General features: G+C 43.1%; 1 protein-coding gene across 1 annotated transcript in view; it reads left to right on the plus strand.

The window, feature by feature from the left end:
• mettl16 (methyltransferase like 16) overlaps positions 1 to 26,942 on the plus strand; it is a 122,266-nt gene that overhangs the window by 34,386 nt on the left and 60,938 nt on the right. The window contains 1 exon segment of the mRNA XM_038814474.1: positions 25,233 to 25,429. Within this exon segment, the coding sequence (XP_038670402.1) occupies positions 25,233 to 25,429 (197 nt within the window).

The raw sequence follows: 26,942 nt of genomic DNA on the forward strand, positions 1-26,942 counted from the left end.
GAATCTTATTTTTGCACAAGATGCTCAAGTCCTGTAGAGAGGCTTGAACCTATGAACTCTGACTGGTGAGAATGCTCCCAACTGAGCCAAGCAAACATTAATACGTCATTTTATTCATTTGTGTTAAACATAATTTCATAAAATGCACTGTAATGTGTTTTTCTCATAAACAGGATGACAAATCTTAAGATTCCACATTATTTGCATTGTTTATTATTAGTCAAAGCTTTAAAAAATATATATTTTGAATGTTCCCAGTGATTTAGTAAAATTGTGCAATGTTACTTTCATTGTAATAAATAACATTGAAATCATTGAGAATCATAATTTTTCTTCTAAACGTGCTAGCCGAACAACAAAAACTATAATGCAACTACTTGAAAAACTGCAATTTCAACCAATGGTGTTGCTGGTTCCAACCACCATTTTTATTTCTGACTTGGCTCAGTTCGTAGCAGGATAACATTTGTCAGAGAACAAATGCACAATATCACCAATTGTATTTGAAATGCCTCCACTTGATATTTCCTCCCTGCTGCTGCCAGGTTTAAGTTGCCAACCAAAGGATAATGTCGGACACACTGTGGGCTGAAAAACAAATGTTTTATTTTCCATTGTGATGAGATTCAATTGTAAAATCATTGACACAAGTACTAACCATATTAAAAATAGTTATTCGCTCATAATGGGTCAAGGAAAAAGTGTGCATCTGATCAGAGACTGAAATTAAGACTTTGCTTGGCTAGCATACAGTTGTTATTCTGCCTGTATTTACATCCTATAATGTCTGTTTGAAATCCCATTGCCCTAGTACCAGCTATCCATTATAATTTGTTGCTAATCTGAGCAGTGAATCCATTTGAGAATGACACACTTGAGTTTAAAGTTAATTTTAACATTTATTTTATTGTTGCTCAGTAATATGATATTTTAAGAGATGTTATGTTATTGTAATAATGAACAGAGGCATGGGTGATTTTTATGACTTTGCAAATTATTGAATTACCATTGCAGTCTTCCCACATGGCAAAGCAATTAGTACTGTGGTACACCTCCTGATACATGATTTGATGCTCATTAATGTACGAGAAATGCTGTTGGGATTCCAGAATCTATTTGTTGAACTATATAGATGTATGGAGACAGTTGCTGCATCATTGTATGAATCCCAGCAATATATATCTCATGTCAAATATAAATTTTTTTCACCCACTTGTATCATTTAAAACGCATTGTTAGGAAATCAATAAACATCCAGTATTTCTAGACAGATTGCTCTTTATATGTTTTTAGTGTAAAACACCATGTGCTTTCAGTAATTTATTTTTAATTGTTGTTTCAAGCCAGTTATGAAATGTCAATTGTGTATTGATTTGTGTTGTTACTGGCACCTGTATGTTTTAGAGTAAGGATGTCAAAACTATGTTGGGTTAGCCACATAGAATCATAGAAATGTTAGAACACAGTAGAAGACTCTTCGGACCTTTGAACCCATGCTGAGAAATTTGGGGTTCCTTTCCTCTGTTCTTTAGCTGTAACTCTACTATTTGTTTCCCTTCAGGTGCTTGTCTAATTCCCCTTTGAAAATCACGATTGAATCTGCCTCCACCAACGTTTCTGGCAATGCATTCCAGATTGTAACCACTCACTGCATGAAAATGTTTTTCCTGTCGCCTTTGGTTCTTCTGCCAATAATTTTCAATCTGTGTTGTCTGGTTCTCCACAGTTCTGCCATTGGGTACACTTTCTCTCTGTCTAAACCCCAGTGATTGTGAACACCTCTACCAAATCTCCTCTCCAGCTTCAACAACCCCAGCTTCTCGAATCTGTCGAACTGTAGCCTCTCATCCTTGGAACTATTCTTGTCAAGGGTCAAATGGCCTACCATGCTCCTGAGTCTTCTGTTCCTATGTTAATCTTTTCTGCACCCTCTCTGATTCAGAAAGTGCAGTGCCCAGAATTTAATTTGTTGATCCAATTGAGGCTGAACCAGTGTTTTATCAAGGTTCTTCATAAATCCATGTTTTTGTACTCTATACCTCTATTTATAAAGCATAGGATCCCGTTTTTCTTTTTGACCACTTAAAAATACCTCGTTCATAGTTTGTAGTAATATTTTAGAGGTAAATTTTTAGTTGGAAGATTACAGTTTAACTGTAAAACATGGGATAAATGTAACTAAAGCAGCTTGAAGACGATTGCACTTAAATGGTGGGACTATGTTGACTAAAGAGGTTATAGCTACAAAGGTAAGATCATAAGACAGCAGGTTGGAGAAGAGGTGTCTCCACTGCTTGCAAGGTCATGCAGCCAGAGAGTTGTGTTTTGGGAGTTAATGCTGCAATTAATTGAAAAACATTCAGTGAGCCCTGGAAGGCTGTGTTGTCATGGAGATGGGTGGAGTTTAAGAAAGTTCTCTGGTTTCAGTTCATCGGTGTGTTTGTGCGGGACTGTGTGTCCTGCAGCAGGAGAAAAGGACACACCTAGAAAAGTGCTGCAGTTGTCAGCTTTGTGATCAATGTAGGAGTTTCAGATATATTGTATTATACGTATTTGGTGTAAGGAAAAAACGCCTGGGTTAGTGTGCGACTGCTGTAGTAGTGTTTTTTAAAAATCCTGGTTTGAAAGGTTTTGTGATCTAGAGGTCAAATTAAAGCATCATAAGAGCTTGGGCTAGGTAGGGTGCTCTTTCAGGATGTCGGTTCAGACTTGATAGGCCAAATGGCCTCCTTCTGCACTTATTCTCTTAGCCAGTGTCTTGAATTTCAAACTTTGTCTACTTTAAGCTAGAGATGTTGGTCCCTACCGGATCTTACCAAAAACTTGGGGTGTAGTCTATGAAAAATGAAAATGAAAATCGCTTATTGTCATGGGTAGGCTTCAATGAAGTTACTGTGAAAAGCCCCTAGTCGCCACATTCCGGCGCCTGTCCAGGGAGGCTGGTATGGGAATCGAACCATGCTGCTGGCTTGCTTGGTCTGCTTTAAAAGCCAGCGATTTAGCCCAGTGAGCTAAACCAGCCCCTGGCTAGTCTCACAATATACTTTTCACAATCTATCCATCCACCCCCAACAATTTGTGCACTTGCATCCTCAGGTCTTTATGTTTCTGCACATCTCACCCTCTTAGAATTATACTCTTAAGTTTATATTGTTTCGCCTTGCTCTTCCTACAATATGCAGCACAACACATTTTTCACTTAAATTCCATCTGAGCTTTGTGTAATCTGCAAATTCATAAATTGTACCCTGTACACTTGGGTCTAAGCTTTAATGTATATGTCAAGAACAGGAGTGGCCCCAGAAAAAACCATTGAATACCTTCCTGTTTGCATGCAAGGCCTGGCATTACAGCCCATCAAACACACCAGTTATATTTTACAGTTTTACTACATTGTCCAGCTTGAAATTGCTTGGTTTAGGGTTTTGGAGATAGTTGTTCTTATTTTAGTTGCCTGATTGGTGGCTCAATCTTGAATTCATTAATATTAAATTGAGGTATATTCACATCACAGAATAGCAGGACCCACATTTGTGTTTATTGTTTTGCCAACGCTGAATTGTTCGTCTTAGCCCGTTCCAAGGACAGCCATGCAAATGTCACCACTAAAGATGAGAGTAAATTGGAATCACCGCTGTCCTGAGCAACAATTGGACTTCAGCACTTATTCTCTTAGTCACTGTCTTGTATCTCAAACGTGGTCTACTTTAAGCTCAATACATTGGTCCCTACCAGACTCGGCACTCAAGCCAGGGAGAGGATTGGAAACAGGTTGACATTCTTCTTCCTCAGATACAGAATATGGTGTGATCAATGAGAACCTAAAGACAAAGCTATGTTGTAGCTAAGAATTTATTATATTATTGATTAAAAACTGATTAAATTGTTTTGTAACTGAAGTGCCTGATTCTCTGTACTAATCTGGTTACTCCAGCCCCATCTTAAAAGTAAAATAGATACTGCCTTGTATTTTTAGCCTTGGGTCAATTATGGTTGAAAACCAAAAGCTTTCAGTGACCTCAAGATTGTTTATCTTGCAAACCTGTGATCTTTGTAAGTATCAGGTCACTGTCAACTAAAGTAAATAGAAATAGCCTATTCTTGTTGTCCTTGCATAGAAATTACAACATTGTCACAGCTGCTAACTCTTAGCAACCTATGGTGTTTATCCGTCATACAAACAGTTGTCTTAATGTGCGGTTGAAGAGTATGCATTAGGTTCAATCCCTAAGGAAATGGAACTTCCCGTGAATAGCTGAGCCATATACACCAGCAAGGTCCTAGGTTTGATCTCTCATCAGTGCTAAGTAGCTAATTTCAGTTAGAATACTGCAATTGCCTTGAATGCCCCTGGGTTGAGAAGAAAATTAGTCACAATTATTGTGCCTATTTGGCTTGCAGCATGTAGGTATGGATACTGGGGGTGGAAACAAAATCAGACTTAGTTATAATGCCCCTTCCCAATACTTGGATAACCTCCTGAAATTCATAGCAAGGCTTTGACTTGCATTTTAAAAAAAATTTAAAGTACCCAATTCTTTTTTTCCCCAATTAAGGGGCAATTTTGCATGGCCAATCCATCTACTTTGCATATCTTTGTGTTGTGGGTGTGAGACCCACGCAGACATGGGGAGAATGTGCAAACTCCACACGGACGGCGTCCCGGGGCTGGGATCGAACCCGCGTCCTCAGCGCTGTGAGGCAGCAGTGCTAACCACTGTGCCACCATGCCGCCCACGCTTTGACTTAAATAATGATCACTTCGATAAGTTGCCAGAGAATAACTAGTGGCCACACTTGAATTTCAAGGGGCACAAACTGACATGGAAAAATAAAATTAACTTCCAACTGTTGAAAAGGGCAGCATTACAAAAACGTCTTCTGTGAAGTTTTTTTAACCCATTATTTTACCTACTGAAATGGAGGACAGTGTAAAAGTGAGGGAAGAGAAACTGATATTAAGCAGTGTTAGTAATATTAGTGAGTACAATATTTACACAGCTAATTGTTCATAGATAAGCATTAGTCCAGACCTCTATAATTACTGTAATTTATCAGTGTAACCCAATGATCTGATGCTGTTTACATTAATGAGTTATCATGATAAAAAGGCAAATTGTTGAATTTAAAAGAAAATTAATAAACACTTAGCCATAGAGGACTCATTAATCAAGCCTAATTTGCCCTTTTTGGTAATTCCTAAGAAAACAATAATTAAATATCCAAAAGCTGTGGAATTTAGGCTGCTTTGCATAGTATTAGTAATGCCTGTTAATGAAAGCCCTAATTAAAAGATGCACAGAAGATTAGACATGGGTGAAAAAGGGTCAGTCAGCAGTGCATACGATGTTGGCACTCCCAGTAAGGGGGGGGGGTGGGGGGAGAGCAGAGGGAACTGATCAGATCAATTACACCCTACTCCATAATGCTTTCTGTTAAGCAATTACAGAGCACAATTTGTTAGGAAGAAGAAATGTGGCAGTGGAAGGCAGGCAGGGGCATTGTGAATTCAGTTAAACCAATTACAACTTGTGGTGGTATGATTAGCATAGCTGCCTGCCATTGGTGCAGAACACCGGCTTACCATTGGCCCTGGTCGGTCATGTGCCTCTCGACCGGTTGGTTGAGACCAGTCATGTGACGGCTCCCCGATTGGTCGAGAGGCTGAATTAACCCCGAGGCGGGGTATAAATACCCAGTACTCCCGGCGGTCGTCCTTCTACTGTAATCGACCGCAGGGCTAACATCTAGTAGATTAAAGCCATACTTTTGTTCAGCAACTCGTCTCGCGTTCAATTGATGGTACATCACAACTCAAACTGACCTCATAAAAGCTGCAGCATCTGCATTTCTTGACTATTTTTTAGTAGTGAATCCCCTCTATACATTCTTCATTGCACACATTTTTAAATCTTGTTGATATGCAAATTTAACACTCAACTTTAGTTAATTGGCAAAACTATGGAGCCACTAAATTCTAATTTTCCACACTAAATGGATACATTCATCGTTTTATTTTGGTGTAGAAATTGATTATTTTCAACAGATTGGTACATTTACCTTTGATTCATTCAGATCCATTCAGTATTCATCAGTATGTATCTTTTCACAGAAGTTATTAATCTTGCCATTTAATCATCAGGCTTCTGTTGAATTCATTTTTTTTTTTTTTAGAAGATATATTATTGAGGCATTTATAATTTTACAATTTTAGACATCAAATTTCAACAAAAACAAAAATAAAACAATGTAACCAACAAATCCCCCGAGCACAGACCCCAGCCAACATGGCTTACATGAACAGTGCCACCTTCTCCAGCCCTCCCCCTCCATAGGTTCTCCTGCCCTCACTCGTCTGTCCCATGCCTCCCCTTTCTCCCCCACTTCTCCCCCACCCCCTGCTGACAGCTTAATTTTTCTTGAAGAAATCGATGCACGGCTGCCACCTCCGAGCAAACCTCTGCAACAAACTCCTCAAGGCGAATTAAATTTTCTCATGTCTGAGAAGCCCCGACATGTTGCTAACCCACAGCCCCGACTTCAGGGGCTCCGAGTCCCTCCATCCTAGTAAGATCCATCTCCGGGCCACCAGGGAGGCAAAGGCCAGGACGTCGGCCTCTCTCACCCCCTGGGCTCCCAGGTCTTCCGACACACCAAAGATCGCCACCTCTGGACTCAGCACAGCCCTCACTTGTAAGACCTCTGACATGGCGTCAGCAAATCCCTGCTAGAAACCGCTCTGCCTCGGACACGCTCAAAACATATGGACATGGTTCGCAGGACGCCCTGTACAGCGTCCACACCTATCCTCCATCCCCTCCAAGAACCTGCTCAAAGAGCCAGTCATGTGTGCCCTGAGAACCACCTTGAATTGTATCAGGCTGAACCTGATGCACGACGAGGATGTGCTAACTCTCCTCAGGGCCCCCTCCCATAATCCTGCCTCCACTGTCCCCACGCCCTCGGGACTGTCACGACTACCGGGCTTGTGGAGTACCGAGCCGGTGAGAACGGCAGAGGTGCCGTTAACAATGCCCCCAAACTCGTGCCCTTAGATGAGGCCACCTCCACCCGCTCCCATACCGACCCCTCCCCCACCACCCACTTCCTGACCATCGCAATATTCGCTGCCCAATAGTAATTAAGGAAATTCGGAAGAGCCAGACCCCCCCCTCCCCCCTCAAAGCCCCCGCTCCAGCAATACCTTCTTCACCCGCAGGCTTTTTACCCGCCCAAACAAATCCCAAGATCACCGCATTCACTTTTCTGAAGAACGCCTTGGGGATAAAAATTGGAAGGCTCTGGAAAACAAACAAAAACCTTGGGAGGACCGTCATTTTAATTGTCTGAACCTGCCCCGCCAATGACAACGGGAGCGCGTCCCATCTCATCTGGTCTACCAACCGACCCAAATTCAGCTTATGCAGCTGCTCCCACTTCCGCGCCACCTGGATACCCAAATATCGAAAGCTCCCCACACCACTTTGAACCGCATCTCACCCAATCTCTCTTCCTGCCTCTCGTCTGGATTGCAAAGACCTCGCTCTTATCCCTATTCAATTTGTATCCTGAGAACCGGCCGAATTCCTCCAATATCCGCGTAATCCCACCAATCCACCCCCCCCCCCCCCCCCCCCAAAAGCGGGTCAGATATGTACAAAAGTAGATTGTCTGCATAAAGCGAGACCCTGTGCTCCACACCCCCACCCCCTGCCAGACTCTTGACATTGTTTTAAAAAAATATATATTTTTATTCTCCTTCTTCACATTTTCATCCAAATTTAAATCCACCAACAAGCAATCAACAATAACAAATACAATGTCGATCCCCTGGTCAACAATCCCTTCCTCCCACTAGCCCCCAACATTTTAAATACAAACGTCAAAGAAAAAGAATCAGGAATCCACCCATACGTAGTCATCAACAACATACACAGTCCAACCCCCCCCCCCCCAATAATGTTCGATGTCATCCAATTCTCGAAAGTGCATAATGAACGAAGCCCATGATTTGTCGAATCCTTCCCATCAACTCAAACTTCAGCTTCTCCAGTGTTAACAACTCCAACAGATCCCCCCCCGCCATGCCAGGGCACAGGGTGGAGCGACTAACCTTCACCCCAACAGGATCCGCCTTCAGGCGATCAGCAAGGCGAAGGCTAAAACATCTGCCTCCGCACCCGCTTCCAACCCCAGCTGATCCGATATGTCGAATATGGCCTCCAGGGGACCGGAGTCAAGTCTCACATGTACCACCTTCGAAAAACCTCTCTCCAATACCCTTCCAGCTTTGGACAGGACCCCTGTGGTTTGTGCCCCCCCCCCCCCCCCCCCCAAACAACGCTCACAACCACCCTCCATCCTCTCAAAGAGTCGGCTCACCCTCACCTATACACCACCTTCAGTTGTGTCAGCACCAACCTCGCGCACAAAGTTGAGGCATTCACCCTCTGGAGCAGCTCACACCACAACCCCTCCTACATACCTTCTCCCAACTCCTCCTTTCACTTTGTCTTAATCCCCTCCAGTGTTGCCTTCTGTTCTCCCAGATTCGCCAGCACCGCCACCTTTTCCATTCCCCCTGTCATCAGCACCTCCTCTAACAGTGCGGAGGCCGGCGCCATATCGGCTCTGTATCTCCTTCTTAGCGAAATCCTGGACCTGCATAGACCTAAACATTTCCCACTTCCCCAACCCATATTTCGCCTCCAGCTCCTTCAGTCCCGCAAACCGGCCCCCAAGAAACTCAATGTTCTTAATGCGATTGCCAACGGCTCTATAGCCAAGGCAAACAACAGTGGGGAAAGTGGACATCCCTTCCTCGTCCGCCGGTGTAACCTGAAATAGTCTGATCTCACCCGAACCGTCCGCACACTCGCCACCAGCCTGGTATAGCAACCAGACCCAGTCCACAAAGCCCTGCCCAAACCCAAACGCCCCAGGACCTCCCATAAGTATTCCCACTCCACCCGATCAAAAGCCTTCTCTGCATCCATGGCCACCACCACCTCAACCTCATGCATTAACAGGAAGTAACCTCCTAATGTTGGTCACCAAATGCTGCTCCTTAACAAACCCGTCTGGTTCTTCCTATTACCCCTGGGATGCAGTCTTCGATCCTTGTGGCTAGGATCTTCGCCAGTAGTTTGGCATCTACATTTAACAGGGAGATTGGTCTGTATGACCCACAGTTTTCTGGGTCCATATCCAGCTTTAAAATGAGGGAGATCGACGCCTGTGACAATGTCGGGGGAACACTCCCAACTCCTTTGTCTCTTTGAAGGCCCTTACCAACAGCAGTCCCAGCACTCCTGAGAAATTCTTGTAAAGATTCCACCGGGTACCCGTCCGATCCCGAGGCCTTGCTTGATTGTATCGCCTCCAGCCCCTCTACAATTTCTATTAGCCCAGTTGGGGCCCCCAGGCCCTCCACCAGCTCCTCATCAACCTTCGGGAACTCCAACCCTCCCAGAAACAGACTCATCCCCTCTTCCCCAGCTGGGGGTTCCGACTCATACAATTTGCTACAAAACTCCCTAAACACCCCATTCACCCCCGCCGGGTCCAGGACCGTATTCCCACCTGTGTCCTTCACTTTCCCAATCTCTCTTTCCGCCACTTGCTTCCTCAACTGGCGCCCTAACATCCTGCTCGCTTTCTCCCCATACTCAGATACCACCCCTATCACCCTTCTCAATTGCCCTACCGCCTTACCCGTGGATAACAGCCCGAATTCCATTTGCAACCTCTGCTGTTCCTTTAGCAGCCCTTCCTCCGGGGCCTCTGCATATCTCCTGTCCACCTGCAGGATTTCTTCAACTAGCCTTTCTATCTCCACCCGCTCCGCCTTCTCCCTATGCGCCCAAATCGAAATAAACTCCCTCCTGACCACTGCTTTCAGTGATTCCCAAACCGTACCTGCCGAAACCTCCCCCGCATCATTAATCTCTACATATCTCCGGATGGCCTTCCTCACCCACTCACAGACCTCTTCCTCTGCTAATAGTCCCATATACAGCCTCTATTGCGACCACTGGACCCCCCCTTTGTTCACTCCTAAATCCACCCAGTGCGGGGCATGGTCCGACACCACTATCGCCGAATACTCGACATCCACCACCCTTGCCAGGGCATAGATGTTTATTAACACCACCTGCACCCCCTTCAATTTCCCACTTACCATAATGTACCTTCCCCCAGAGTCAGCCACTATCTTTCCCAACTTGAACGCCACCCGCTTATTGACCAAAATCGCCACTACCTTCGTTTTAAAGTCCAATCTCGAATGAAATACTTGCCCAACCCACCCCTTCCTCGGCCTAATCTGGTTCCCACCTTCAGGTGAGTCTCTTGTAGCATGTCACATCTGCCTTCAATCGCTTTAAGTGTGCGAACACACGGGCCCTCTTGACTAGCCCATTCAATCCTCGCACGTTCCATGTGATCAGCCTGGCCGGGGGGCACCCTGACCACCCCCCCTGCCGATCAACCATAGTCCCTCTTGGGTCAGCCTCCAGCCCATGTCCCGCACCTCCCCAGGTCTGCCCCCGGGCGCACACTGTCATCGATCCTCCTCCTCTTACACTTTAAAAGCTCAACCCCTGTCAGCAGTACTTGCCTCCATATCCCCACTAACCTTCACTCACTCCCCACTGCACCCGTGAACTAGCCCGCTCAGCTAGCCTGGAAGCCCCACCCATGGCGCCTAGCATCCTATCCCCCACTGATTCCCCTCCACCTCCCGCTTAAACAAACCAAAACAACTCTTCCCCAAGCCCAAACAAAGAGACCAACCTCCCATTCTCTAACAAAAAGCAAACTTGAAGCTGAAAAATAAAGAAATTGCCCCAAACACAAGTTAACAGCAGCATCACAGCATCTCCACCAAAGTTCAGTCCACCTTCTCCAGCCAGTCCATTGTTTCTGCCAAATTCTACTGCCTCCTCTGCCTATCCAAAGTATAATTCCCGGCCTTAGTAGGTCACCCACAGATGTGCCGGGTACAGTAGCCCAGACTTTACACTCTTCTTGTAGCGGGCCCCCTCGACCTTGTTATAACTCGCTCTCCTCTTTGCCAGCTCTGCACCCAGGTCCTGGTACACTCGGATTTCACTGTCCTCCCAGGTGCAGTGCCTCGTCTGTCTGACCTACCTCATAATTTGCTCCTTGTCCAGGAAACGGTGCAACCGCACCGCCATCGCCCTCGGCGGCATGTTCCCCTGGGGCTTCCTCATTAGCACCCCGTGCGCTCGATCCACCTCAAAGGCCGTGCAAATGCACCCTCTCCTAGCAGCTTCTCCAGCATCCTCCCCACGTACGCGCCAGCATCGGATTCTTCACTCCCCTCCAGCAGGCTCACAATCCTTATGTTCTGCCTGCATAACCGGTTCTCCAGGTCTTCAGCCTTGCCCTGGAGCAGCCTCTGATGGTTGCGCATCTGCCCCATCTCCGTTGACATCGAAGCAAACTGCTCCTCGTGTTCCCCCGCCACCTCCTCCATCTTCTGGATTGCCTGACCCTGGGCCACCAGCTTCGTTTCAACGCGATCGACCATCTCCCTGATCGAATCCACCGACCTGGCAAGGCCCTCCAGACTCCCCTTACATTGCTGGGTGAACTTCTTGTTCAAGAAGCTCACGAGCTGGCCCGTCGAACACTGAGCGGACAGGGCCGTTCCCTACCCCTCCGCCATCTCCATGTGCGTCGCAGGCGACGCACCAGCTCCAACCGACTGATTGCCTCTTTTTCGACCGCTTCTGGCCCTCCGCGCCAGACACAAGAGGGTCAATCTCTTCCACTCATTCTCCCGCACCTTTTTTCCTCCTCGCATCCACCGGTTACCGGGGAAACGGTCCGAAAAAACAGCATGAGCGGGAGCCACCAGATGTGTGACCACTCACTCCATGGCTGCCACCGGAAGTCCCTGTTAAATGAATTTTCTTTGCATTTTTATTTGTTTTCTTTAAACTGTCAACTGAAAAATGGGCATGCCCATGAAATGGACTATTTTAATATGCAGGAAATGTGCAGTGAAGTTTGATTACATGGACTGTCTTGTGGGGAAAATAAATGTAGATTGTTTTAAATTTCTGCATATGGTCTGCCCCTCATGCAGTGGAGGAGAATGTTAGATAATACCGAAAAAAAGCTATTTATTATGGCAAGATAAGTCAAAGCTATTACAAATTACTTTCAAGTGCAATGATTATTGTGTAGGCAAGTACTGCAGCCATTCTTGGTTCCATTCAGCATAAAATCTCTAGCTGCTGATTCCTCTTGTCAAGAACAACTGAAGAAGAGCCATCAGTGCCTCTATGTTGTTGCCTGTGTTTTGAAATTGGTGGTTTGATTCACATATGGACATTCAGAACATGGTATTTACATACCCTTTAACTTTATTCAGCTGGAGACATTCAATATAGGTTCTTTCTCATTCAGTAGAGGGTTCTTTTCCAGTTTAAAAAAAAGTCTCCCATTTACAAATTGAATCATCCATAACCATGCTTCCTCATCTTAGTTGAGTACGATTATTCATTGCATTTACCAGGAATCAATCGTTAGAATTGAATCTGCAGTCCAATGTTAAAGAAATAAATGAATATTATGGGTCAAAACGCTATCCTGCACAACTTGGCATTGATGTTAGTTGTTATAAGAGTATTGTTTTAGATATCTCCAGAATTGAAAGGAAAAGGATCAGACTCTTTTATAATCTGGTACCTTTTTTCCAGCTCTCATACTAAGGCATTGAGGGATGCTGAGACAGCTCCAATGCTATACACCTCCTAAATTCCTTGAGAGATGCAGTTTAGCTTTTTGTGGCAATTAACGATAGTTCACAGACTATCTGCCAGCACATCCACCTCTGATTAAGGGGCCTCTATTCCACTTTCCAGCATTTAAGATTCCAGGATGGTCAGCAAATCTTGGCTTCTTTCCTGATTGGCATTTGTGGCTCGGAGAAAAAGTCTACCGAGGAATGCTTGAAAGATATACTTTCATCAGAAGTTCACATCCTTGGACGTTCCTTCTCTAGTAATTAATGTGATATTGAGATTTATTGCACCTACTTCTTGGCATTACTGGAGAGATGTTGGATGAATGCTATTATTCCCTTTTCATCCAATACTGGATGAGCAGAAACTTTCTCCAATTGAATATTGGGAAGACTGAAGCCACTGTTTTTGGTTTCCATGCCAAACTTCTTCCTCTAGTTACCAATCCATCCCTCTCCCTGGCAACAGTTCAAAACTAAACCTGTATGTTTGCAACCTTGGTGTCATATTTGCCCCTGAGATGATCACAATCTTCCAGTCACATGATCACACCATCACTGAGACTGCCTATACCCACCTCTGTAACATCAGGCTCTGGAGGCCAAGTCACTGAGAGTCTTTACGACAGAGTTAGATAGGTTCTTGATTAATGAGGGGATCTGGGGTTACGGGGAAAAGGCAGGAGGATGGGGAAGAGAAACATGTCAGCCATGATCAAATGGCAGAGCAGACACGATGGGCTGAATGGCCTAATTCTGCTCCTATATTTTTGGTCTTATTGCCTAACTACTTCTGTCCCGGCTTTCTGCTTCTGAAACCTTCACTCATGCTTTTGTTACCTCAAGACTTGGTGCTTTCATTGCACCATTGGCTGGTTTCTTGCAATCTACCTTTTGTTAACTTGAGGTGATCCAAAGCGCAACTGCCCATGTCTTAACTCATATCAAATCCTGCTCACTTATCATCTCTGTTTTGGATGGCCTACATTGGTTCCCAGTCAGACAATAAGCGGAATTTTCCTCCCCGCTCCGTGGCATGTTCTCCAGCGGCGGAGGGCGGCTTGCCAGTGGCGGGATTTTCTGGTCCCGCCGTTGTCAATGAGGTTTCCCGGTGAATGCACCGCTCACAGCCACAAAATCCACAGCCAGGGTGTGCGGTCACTGGAACCATAAAATCCAGCAAGCATTAACAGCCAGAAAATCCTGCCCACTGTCTTGATTTCAGAATTTCCACCTTATTTTCAAATCCCTTCATGAACTCTCCCCTCCCTATTTCTGTAAACACCTCTAACCCCTCAATCCTCTGATATATCAGTGCTCATCTAATTCTGGTCTCTTGTGCATCCCAATTTAATTATTCCAGGCCTTAAGCTCTGGAATTCCCTCCCTACACCTCTATCTCACTTTACCCCCGATCAAGCTTTTGGTCATCTGATCTAATATCTCCTTATGTGACTCTAATTATTGTTTATATTGCCCCTGCAACGTTGGTAGTATACCTATGAGTCGAAAGATTCCAGGTTCAAGACCTACTTCACCTTTGAGCACAAAAAACAAAGCAGCACTAAGGGAGTGCTGCAATGTCAGAGATGCAATTTTTCAATCAGATATTTAATGAAGGCCCCATCTGTCTAGAGGTGGATGTGAAAGATCCCATGGCACTATTTTGAAGAAGAACAGGGATATTATCCCAGTTGACTTGGCCAATATTTAGCCCATAACCAGCATCACAAAAAACAGGTCATTGTGTGGAAGTTGTGAAAAGCATGACATGAATGCAAGTATTTATTTCTGTATAAAGATGAATTGCTGTTGAGTTGATCCACCATCATAAATGTGCATTGAACTGGTGTTTTGAGTGATTCATTTCAATGAGATAGATGTCATGTCAATGGACCCTACTATATTTTCTATTTAGTTATGCTTGTATCTTCAGGGTGCAAAAACAAAATTAGTGCCAAACCATATATAGAATGGCAGGAATTCCTGATTTAACTGCTTGGAAACAGAATTTTGAGCTGAAATACAAAAATATAAATTTATTGATCCACAAATGGGGCTAACCTGAAGCTCTCTTGACTTGCTATCTTCTTATTGTATTTATTCTTTCACGGGATGTGTGCGTTGCTGTCTAGGCCAGCATTTATTGCTCATCCCTAATTGCATTTGAGAAGGTGGTGGTGAGCCACCTTCTTGAACCGCTGCAGTCCATGTGGTGTAGGTATACCCACCATGCTGTTAATACGGGAGTACTGTTGGGTAAGTTCATCTTTTTTTGTGAAGTAAAGCCAAAGAAAAACTTATTTGCTTTATTCATTCCTCTTGCCAAATTCTTAGAACTTAACTATTGATTGGTAATAAATCTGCAAACTGAATGTTGAATGGTATTCGACATTTAAGAAGGATGGGCAAAAAGGAAGAGGCAGAATGAAAAGGACGATGAGATCAGTGAATTAGGGAGAGAGGATCATAGATCAGAAGATCAAAATATGGAATCAATTTGGATGGAACTAAGAAACAGCAAGGGGCAGCAAACTTTGGTAGGAGTTGTCTATTGGCCACCAAATAGTAGTGGTAATGTAGGCTGTGGTATAAATCAGGACGCTAGAAGTGCACGTAACAAGGGTAATGCATGGAGGATTTCAATCTACCTGGTGACTGGATAAACCTAACTAATGTGCGGAGGACTAATTCCTGGAATATACAAGATGGTTTACTCGATCAGTATGTTGAGGAACCAACTATAGAATGGGCTATTTTAGGTCTAGTATTGTGAAATGAGAAAGGGCGTGTAATGAGAAAGGGCTAATTAATAATCCGTTGTAAAGGAGCCATAAGGAAAAAGTGACCATAAAATGTAGGAATTTTACATTAAGTTTAAAAGTGATGTAGTTCAACCCAAACAAGGGACTTAAATCCAAACAAAGGAAACTATTACGGTATATGGGGAAAATTGGGAGTGGTAGTTTGGGAAACTGCATTAAACAGCAGGATAGTAGATAGGAGATGGCTAGCATTTAAATAATTAATGCATGGTTTACAAAAAATTTACATTCCTTTTGAGGCTTATGAAGTTGCCAAGAAAAGTAGTAAGATTCAAAGTATTTTGGAATTCAGCAAAGGAGGACCAAGAAAGTGAGCCAGCAATAAACATAAAAGCTGATTGTGAAAACTTCTATAGGTTTGTAAAAAGGAACAGATAAAGCAAACGTGGGCCTACTACAGGCAGAGACGGGAGAATTTATAATGTAGAAAAGGAAATTGGTGAGTAATTAAGCAATACTATGTCAGTCTTCATATAGGACCATACAAAACAAACCTCCCAGGAATACTGGAAAACCAAGGATGAGACACTGAAATAAATTAGTATTAGTTAAAAAAGTAGGACTGGGGAAGCACGGTGGCGCAGTAGGGGGGGGAAGAAGAACTGAAAGCTGATAAATTCCTTGGACCTCATGATCTACATCCCAGAGTGTTGAAAGAGATGGCTGTAGAGAAAGTGGATGCATTGGTGGTCATCTTCCAACATTCTGTAGATAGTGGAACAATTCCTGCAGGTTGGAAGGTAGCAAATGTAACTCCACTATTTAAGAAAAGAGGGATTGAGAAAATGGAGAACTACAGGCAGATCTGTTAGACTGACATCAGTAGTAGGGAAAATGCTAGAATCTATCATTTTAAAAAAAATTTAGAGTATCCGATTCTCTTTTTCCAATGAAGGGGCAATTTAGCATGGCCAATTGACTTACCTATACATCTTTTTAGGTTGTGGGGGTGAAATCCACGCAGACATAGGGAGAATGTGCAAACTCCAGGGGCCGGGATCGAACCCAGATCTCGGCGTCATGAGGCAGCTGTGCTAACTACTGCGCCACCATGATGCCCACTAGAATATATAATAAAGGATAACTGGACACTAAGAAAATAATGGTAGGATTGGGCAAAGTCAACATTGAATTATGAACAGAAAATCATGCTTGACAAGTTTTTTGAGGATGTAACTAGACAGAATAGATGAGGAGGAACCAGTGAACGTGGTGCATTTAGATTTTCAGAAGGCTTTCGATAAAGTCCCAGACAGGAGGTTAGTAAGCAAAATTAGAAGATATGGGATTGGGGGTGATATACTGCCATGAAGTGAGAATTGGTTACCAGACAGAAAACAGAGTAGGAATAAATGGGTCATTCTCAGATGGGAGACTGTGACTAATGGGGTACAACAATAATCAGTGAAGGACAAGAGGGATAGGCATGTGATTGCCATGGGTCTTTTATATGGGGAATTTGCCTCGCTTGCTAATGGAACCTCTAATTTGTCTCGATAATGAATGTGTAAGGCCTACCAAATTATTCCCCTTATTTCGTTACTGATTTGGTGTTGGCTAATTCCTTTATAGATGGGAACTTCAATTGTCGCCGTAAACTCCTTGGTGGACAAACTCCCAGTAATCAAAAATCCCCTCACCCAATAGGCAAGGCACTAACATCGGTTTGCAAGGGGGTGAGGTATTTGGATGTGTGGAGAACACTGCATCCTAGGGATGAAGAATTCACTTTTCTTTCCTGCTCCCTACCTTATGCTGGGGGGCTAGTCATTTCATATACAGCTGACAAAAGGCGTAAAATGCTGGAGCGGCAGCGCCGGTTCAAAGTTAAGTTGGCTGAAACAGAGAGGGAGTATGACAGGAATCCTAACCGTTCACTGCTGAAAGAAATTAATGCAATTTGAACAGTGCAGGATTCCTTGTTGATCTATAAAAAGCAGACCAGTCTGGGGATGCATTCACACTTATGGAGCATTTCTTCTCTTCCCTTAAACTTCCAACTTCCAAAGATTGGTCCTGAATCCTCCCATTTCTAAAGGGAAAGTGGGTCTTGCCTTGCAGGAGCTTCAACCTGGTAAGACCCCTGGACCCGAGGTTTTGGATGTGAATTTTATAAGAAATTTAAAGGTTCACTAATGGACCCTCTAAATGCCATGTATAGTCACTTATTTGAAGCAGGTCTGCTGCCGCAGACGCTCCGAGAGGCGAATATTTCCTCAATTCTTAACGCAGGCAAGAATCCTGAAGAGTATGCATCCTTTCGGCCAATTTCCCTCCGGAATGTAGATTTAAAATAGTTAAAGTAGTAGCTTGGTGCCTGGAGGGAGTTGGCCCTATGATCATCCAGGACAAAATTCGTGTAATAATGTCAGGAGATTATTAAACGTCATTTAGGTCTTTCAAAAACGGACCATACTTGAGTTGGTGATCTCCACAGACGCAGAGAAAGCTTTGAACCGGGTGGAATAGAATTATTTATTTTAGATGCTGCAGCAGTTTGAGTTGAGAGGAGAGTATGTTGTGGATACAAGTGCTTTATAAAAGCTCTCTGGCGGCAATTCTTATGAGCGGTTATAGGTTTTCATTAAGTTATATAACACCATTTTGAACTCACTACATGCGATGATGTGCATCATATTACCATGTTTTCATGGCTTTATCCTCTTCTCCCTCATGCTTTAGCTCAAGGTTTTTCAAAGTGCGGATCACAACCCATGGGTGGGTTGCTGGCGTGTGTCGGGAGGGTCACTGAGCGATGGGTCGCAGCATTCCAGCATTTAAATTGGGAATGGCGGCCGCTGTCGGCTTTTAAATGAGAGTGAAATGAGGCTGTGTGCAATCTTCCAACCATAAGTGGCAGCAGGTCACATGCCCTGCACATGATAATCACTGCGCCATCATGCCGTCCCGCGGCATGCTTTCACACAGTCTTTTCAGCCACCTGGCTCTGCTCTCAGATTCACTTTTTCTTTATTCCTTTATCCTTCCTGCTTTGTTCCCTAACTGTTATCTTGTTCAGTTATTTAAGTTTCACTATTTAAAGACATTTCCTAATGTCAGTTACTCACCAACCAATCAGCTTACTGCCCTGCCTGAACAGCTCCTGAACCTCGAGAAGGCTGTCCCTCGCAGGTCCGGCTGCTCTCTGCTCCCAAACCTTGCGCTGTATCTCTCCCCTCCTGGGTACAGGCTGTCTCTCGCAGGTCTAGCTGCTCTCCGTTCCCAAAAGTAAGTTGGGTAAGAATGTTGGCATTTATTGCACAATGATTTGAGTACAGGAGTAAAGAAGTCTTGCTACAATTGTATAGCGCCTTGGTGAGAGCGCACCTGGAGTCTGGTGTACAGTTTTGGTCTCCTTGTGTAAGGAAGAATTTACTTGACATAAGAGGGTATGCAACAAAGGTTGACAAAGGGATTGTCCTATGAGGAAATGTTGAGGAGACTATTCTCTCCAGTTGAAAAGAATGAGAGATGATCTCATTGAAGCATACAGAATTCTCACAGAGCTTGACAGGGTAGATTCAGGAAGAATGTTTCCCGCAGTTGGGCGACAGGGGTTGTGGTCTAGAACCAGTCTCAAATAAGAGGCAGGCCATTTAAGACAGAGATGAGGAGACTTTCCTCATTCAGAGGGTGGTCAATCTTTGGAATTCTGTAGCTCGGAGGGCTATGGCAGTTCAGTCACTGAGTATATTCAAAACAGTGTTAAGGACCCTGCTGATGTTACCTGTGAGAGTGTCTCAAAACCCCGAAGGATAACTTGAAACACTGGCTCTTTGTGGTGTGTTTTTGTGTGGAATAATGTGAGGAATCATGTGCAACCCAGTGAAGATGCTGAAAACCACCATCTGAAACAAAGACTCTTTTTCCTTTTAATTACTTTCTTTACCCCTTTCCACCTCTCTGTGTTTATCTGTCTTGTGTGTGTGTGTGTGTGTGTAGAATTTGAAGTGGGGGTTAGGAATTTAGATGACGGTTAACCAGTTGTGTTTGTTGCATATCTTATTATAGTTTTTGTTATAAATAGACAGTAATTGTGTTTACATTTACAAACCCAGTGGCTGTAATTGTTGGGCAGCCAAGGACCAAATACTTTGGATATTTTTCTAAGAGTTATTGGTTAATTCACATGTGTTGTGACTTCGGGTCAAGTGGGGCTGGACTTAACCGTGCACTAGCCCAGGGTTTCAGAACCATTTAGACGAGTATTTTTCAATAACTTATTTTTGCCAGCCAGTGCTTTTTACCCCACAAGGAAAATAATATCTGAGACTGGATCTAGGAACAGACTTGTATTTTATTTTGATGTATGTTTTATCCCCTAATACCCCCCCCCCCCACCCACTAACCAAAAATCTATTGGAAGCTGCTTATCACCAGTATTGAGAAGGCTGAAAGGTTCAGAAACGTTCCATTGCATAGAATAGTCCTGCTAGCGTTCTCTGTATCTTTTTTTCAGTTGTGTGTCTTTAATACTTGATAATTGAGTTCTTTTGGCTTGTTAATAATGTATTGGGATCTTAATTGGTCATCATTTTGTCTTTATATAAATCATTATGCTCTTATTGCCACTGATTTATGATTCTGATCATAGTCCAGTTCTGATTCAAAGTTCACCTAAATTGCACAGATTTCATTTTCTGATATTGTTAAGCGTGTGCATGCACACATGCACGTTCCACCTTGCCATGTTTATTTTTTGGCTCGTTAATCCTTGCCGTTTTCACATAGTGGAAGAGAGCTTTCTCTTGTCTTGTATTGTCATATATCAGGATGGTCTGACATTGCAGAAGCATTATGGTTACATGCAAAAGTTGTCAAAATGTTTTGCAGAATGTATTTGGGATCATTACCTTTATGACAGTAAAGTGCCAAGAATAAAATTCCAACTTATCGTTGAGAAATGCATTAAACATTTCTGTATTGACCAATAATTTCTGCAGCTAATGATGGATAGCTAGTACAGAGTGCAAAATATTCTTAACAGATAGATAATTGGAATCATAATCTGCATCTAATCATATATTAATAACCTTCAGGCTAGCAGTTATTTCTTTACTGAATTAATAAAAGGTGCTTTCTGACAAGGTCATTCATTGCAAAAAGAAAAATCAAGAAGATGAACTTAACCAGGTAGATTTGATTTTGTAGTGATCATAAAATCATTGAATCCCTACAGTGCAGGGAGGCCATTCGGCTCATCGAGTCTGCACCGATCCTCTGAAAGTGCACCTTACCTAGACTCACTCCCCCGTCCCATCCCCGTAATCCCTTACCCCACCTAACCTGCACATCTTTGGACTATGAGAGGAAACCGGAGCACCTAGAGGAAACCCATACAGACACAAGGAGAATGTGTAAACTCCACACAGACAGTCACCCAAGGCATTGAACCCAGGTTCCTGGAGGTGTGAGGCAGCAGTGCTAACCACTGCGCTGCTGTGCACATTTCATGACTCATTAGTCCTACATTTGATTCTCATCTATTTTCAGCAAGAGTACCCTGCAAAGCGTATTTTTTTTTGAAGAGGAGGCAGGTGACCAAGTGAAATTTGGAGCTTTAGACACAATAATGGAAAGACTGGAATGTAATGACAACAAAATTCATTACTTTTAATTCTAAAAATCAGTTTACGGATGACAAAATCTGTATTCATACAGTGCTGAAGGAGGCCGCTCGGCCCCATCAGATCTGCACCAGCCCTCTGAAAGAGCTCCCTAGCTATGGCCTATCCCCATAACCCCACCTTACCTGCACATCTGTGGACTATGGGAGGAAACCTTAGCACCCAGAGGTAACTCACGCAGACACTGGGAGAATGTGCAAACTCCACACAGTCACCTATCCCTTTGGTCTTGCAGAGCAGAGTGTCCTCGGTTCAATTTTGTAACAATTGTTGTGTTACCTGACGTTGGATAGAGCTGGAGCAACTAATTTTGGCCCCTGAGCTAGGGTAGGGAAAATCGGACAGTCTTCTTGATCCTCAACTCTGACTGCAAATGTGGATGCATAGTGACTGGGTGAAAGCAATATTAGGCTTTGCTCAATTTTCTCAACTTGAGTTGCCTGCTGGCCTTTTTGCTGCCATTCGCATATGGATAATAACCGTGGCCACTGATTGCATTTTGCAATTTCATCCATTTCTCCCCAGTCACCAAAACAGTCTAAGGGTCTAGAGAATCCTGAAGTTCAATGTAATAAAAACAAAGCGTGACTAATTCAATTGTCACATTTCTGAAGTATTGTAAGGTGCCCACCATTTGTGAAACCTTGTCCCAGCAAGGAGAATTTTGGAGAGAGGAAAATGTAATTAATGATCAAGACTAGCTTCTTATTGGAAAACTATTACATTTAAATTAATGTTGCACTCTCAACAGTTCTAGTTCAACAAATTATTTCAAAGATGTACTCCATTTCGCTATTTTCAATCACTAGCAGTGTACAAGTCTTAATGAGTGATGTCAAATATTTGATTTCCTCATGCCGTACATGTCGGTAAAAGAACATAAAAGTGGACTATAGCTAATTATAAATGTATGACAATTGTACAGCTTGTATATTTGAGTTTTATATATTCTTTAAGGACCCAGCCATATTGTACCCTCTCAGCATTAGCATGAGCAGGAAATCAACCCCACCCCCTCAGAAAAGTGAAAGTGAGCTCATTGCTGTATACTTTCCTATTTAATTTGACATACGTTAATTTCTTTTCCTTAATACTTAAATGCAGCTCTGCAGATATAACCCAAAAGTGGTATGCAGACTGCCTTTGCATATCAAAACAATTCTGACCTAATTTTTGTGGATTAGTTGCAAACTCTTGAATCTTGAGAATATTTATAATGTTTTAATTAATGTTATATTTATCATGAAGGGCAACGGTGAGCAGACATTAAAATTAATGCTTTATGAAGTTTTTCCTAAGAACATTCTTGATTGATGGTGCTGTACTTCTAACTTTTGACCAAGGACTTTTTTGGTTGGAAGGGAAAATTTTTAATAATAATTATAAAGGTAGCAATAGAAAATAATTTTGGTATACTTTAGTCATTTTTCTGAATGCATAATTTGTATTATGACTAAACATGGAAATTTTGGATTTGCACATATTAGATAGCAAATTAGCTTGAGATTCTTTTTTCTCCCTTTTTAAAAAAGATTACCCAATTCATTTCTTCCAATTGAGGGTCAATTTAGAGTGGCCAATCAACCTACCCTGCACATCTTTGGGTTATGGGGGTGAGACCCACGCAAACATGGGGAGAATGTGCAAACTCCACACGGGCAGTGACCCAGGGCCGGGATCGAACCTGGGACCTTGGCACCGTGAGGCAGCAACGCTAACCACTGCGCCACCGTGCTGCCATCTGAGATTCTGGCCCTAATGTACACCAGCTATTTGAAGAGTTGAAGATATTTTTCCAGTATACTGTTCTACTCATTTGAAATAACCATTGTTGATAAACATGTCTTGGTTGCTATAGGAACAATATCTACAGTAACTTCAATTTGATTGAAATTGTCCATCAACAAAATAAAATGGTTGAATGAAGAATGCATTTGTTTAAACCTCAAATTATTTTTGGTAATCGAATGAAAAGTGCATATTTGTGCAGTCTAGAAGGTGGAGGGCTGCAACTGGAGGTTCTGTGTAAAGATACTGTTGTTGTGCCCTTTTCAAGGGCAATTTGGCATGGGCATTAAATGCTACTCTAGCCAGTGACACCCACATTGCATGAACTAATGTTTAAAAAATGGTTTCTGGTTTTTGAAAACATTTTATGATTGCTAGACACATTTTGCCTTTTCATGTGGATGGAATGCACTTTATGTACTCCAATATGCAATGGGCATGCCAACTACTTTAACGAAATGCAGCCTTATATTTTGAATGGGATACATAAAAATCTTGTAATATCTGCAGTGTTAGCAGAGTTATTCAGCATTCTTTTTCTTGTCATCATATATCTTCACTTGGATAATGGGGTCATTTTATTAAGCGTGCACTTAAAACCCCATTGATGGGAATTGGATTCTTTATTCCATTCATTTCTGGAAACAAAACTTGTACCTGTGATGCTTTGCTTCAATTGTTTATGCTGATTTGAGTAATGAAGAAGCCCTATTCCGTTTAAGGGAACAGAATCCTCAATTGTTATCGCTGTTGGTAATCACTGATATCGTGACTTTATTGCCACCAATCTGCCAATAAAAATGTATTAACAGTTTTTAGAAGAGTTTTGTTTTTGTTGCACTGTCAGAACTGGCATTTTCCATTCTGGCAGCTCGAATTATCTGCATTTGTCGCTCGGCACAGTAGCACAGTGGTTAGCACTGTTGCTTCACAGCTCCAGGGTCCCACGTTCGATTGCCGGCTTGGGTCACTGTCTGTGTGGACTCTATACGTTCTCCCTTTGTCTGTGTGGGTTTCCCCCGGATGCTCCGGTTTCCTCCCACGGTCCAAAGATGTGCAGGTTAGGTGGATTGGCCATGCTAAATTGCCCTTAGTATCCAAAAAAATATTAGGTGGGGTTACTGGGTTACGGGGATAGAGTGGAGGCTTAGGCTTAAGCGGGGTGCTCTTTCCAAGAGCCCAATGGGCCAAATGGCCTCCTTCTGCACTCTAAATTCAATGATTCTGACTATACTTGGAATAGTGATGAATGCAATTGTTCAATATTTTGTCTGTCATTTCAGCTCATCTGAGGGATCATAGAATTACTACAGTACAGAAGGAGCCACTCGGCCACCGAGTCCGCATGGATCCTCCAAAAGAGCACTCCACGGGCAGCACGGTGGCACAGTGGTTAGCATTGTTGCCTACGGCACTGAGGACCCGGGTTCGAATCCCGGCCCTGGGTCACTGTCTGTGTGAAGTTTGCACATTCTCCCCGTGTCTGCGTGGGTTTCACCCCCACAACCCAAAAGATGTGCAGGATAGGTGGATTGGCCACACTAAAATTGCCCCTTAATTGGAAAAAATAATTGGGTACGCTAAATTAAAAAAAAGAGCACTCCACTAATCCCACCCTGTACTAGTAACCCAATATCCCCACCAAACCTTTTGGACCCTAAGGGGTAATTTAGCAAGGCCAATCCACCTAACCTTCACATCTTTGGACTGTGGGAGAAAACAGGAGTATCCAGAGGAAGCCCATGCAGACACTGGGCGAACGTGCAGACTCCACACAGGTAATGACGCAAGGCTGGAAATGAACCCGAATCCTTGGTGCTGTTAGGCATCAGTGAACCACTGGGCCACCGTGCAGTCCTGTGGAACTTAATGGGTTGGTTAGGTGATGCACCAGACCAATTTTTTTAAATCACACCCTTCCAGAAAGAGGGAGGCATGTTTCCTGCTTTTACTGTTTTGACATTTACCCATCCTTTCTTGAAGTAGGCATTCACAGGCATATCGAGTTCTCCAGGTCTTTATTTAAGTAGTCTTCTTCATATGAGAACCGAGATGGGAAATGCAAACTACTGTATTGGATTCTGGCAGGCATCATAATGGAGTGTGTTATTTCTATTGTGTCTTCTAGTGTGTCTTGCTGCAGATCAAATTGCCATTCTGCTCTCATTTGGCAGAAATCTGCTTTTAAATATTAACATTTGTTTCTTTCATTTTCAGTTTAAATTTTAAAGATCCTGAGGCAGTCAGAGCCCTTACATGTACACTGTTGAAGGAGGACTTTGGACTGATGATTGACATCCCATTGGAGAGATTGATTCCAACTGTTCCTTTGCGGCTCAACTACATACATTGGGTTGAAGACCTGATTGGCAGTGACACTGTTAAAAGTAAACTCATCCGAGGAATTGACATTGGTATAAAGCCGAGTTTTCATTCTCTTTTTCATCAAAGTCTAGCTAAGGATTGCTGATTAGTTTAAAATGATTATCTCATGTTGGACCCCAATGACCACATTTTTAGTTCAGTATCACCAGGATTTCAATGAGATATAGAATAACAGAATTTACAGTGCAGAAGGAGGCCATTTGCCCCATCGAGTCTGCACCGGCCTTTGGAAAGAGCACCCCGTAACCCAGAAACCCCACCTAACCTTTTTGGACACCAAGAGCAGTTTATCATGGCCAATCCACCTAACCTGCACATCTTCGGACTGTGGGAGGAAACCGGAGCACCCGGAGGAAACCCACGCAGACACGGGGAGAACATGCAGACTCCGCACAGACAGTGACCCAAGCCAGGAATCGAACCTGGGACCCTGGAGCTGTGAAGAAACAGTGCTAACCACTGTGCTACCATGCTGGCCAGGATATAATGTCAGGAATGTGAAATTTTCACAGTGCATTACTTAAGACAGAAAACATTGGGCAACACAATTAATAGATATTGTCCTGTGAAACTTTGAAAACATTTTGAGCTTTGCAATATCAATGACAATTTGAGGTGAAAAAGAATATTGTGCGGGAGTATTAGTATTACAAAACTAAAGCACTTTGGTTCCAGGTTGTTTTCCATATTAATGGATTGGTAAGCCTTGTGACAATGCTATTTTTATGGAAAGATATTGTGTGAAACCAAAGAAGGGGTTGCTGGTTCTGTGCCCACTTTTACACTATTGCCTGGAAGGAGCCCAGTGTAAAGTGGACTTGTTTCTTTTTGTTGACGAGGATGAGTTTCTGTCTGTTTTTTCTTTCTGCTTGGGGTTTGCTTTGGACCTCTGACTTCTGAGTTGACCGAGTTTTCAGGTTGGTAACTTGCCACATGACAAATCACAAGGATGTGTCAGTATTCTGACCCTTTGTGGTGCATTGTGTTTTCATTTTAAGACATTATGCTACTGATGTTTCTTATATAAAATAAACTTGTGTAATCTTTTTGACAAAAGACCTAGTTGATGCATTGTGATACTTAGTTGATACTGGTGCTATATTCAGCCTACAAGAGCTGCAAGAGTGTGAATAATTTGGAAATCTCAGTGCTGTAGCAAACCTTAAATCCTATAGTAGCAGAAAGTTATCTTGCACTAAATCGTCATCCACTAATACTGTTCAATTCTGACATAAGTACAATAATTAGTCCTGCCAGTGAACTCCCAGCCACAGTTCTTAATCTGCCTGTGTCAGCTCATTGTTTTTTCAACTTGCCATTGGGCTCTGTGATACCTTACACAAAGTCGATGCCTAAATTGTGGGAATCTGGGGTTTGTACTTTTACTTCCACACACAAACCTTGACATTACTGCTAACCAAGGCAGACATACAGCTGATTACAACTCCCACGATATTTCTTTATGAAGACGGACCATCAGTCTTTTTGATAGCAGTGCTGTAAATAAACATGTAAATATATTGTCTGCATGTATGAGAATTG

The sequence above is a fragment of the Scyliorhinus canicula genome, chromosome 12, assembly GCF_902713615.1.
Source record: "Scyliorhinus canicula chromosome 12, sScyCan1.1, whole genome shotgun sequence".
In the NCBI taxonomy this organism is placed as follows: domain Eukaryota; kingdom Metazoa; phylum Chordata; class Chondrichthyes; order Carcharhiniformes; family Scyliorhinidae; genus Scyliorhinus; species Scyliorhinus canicula.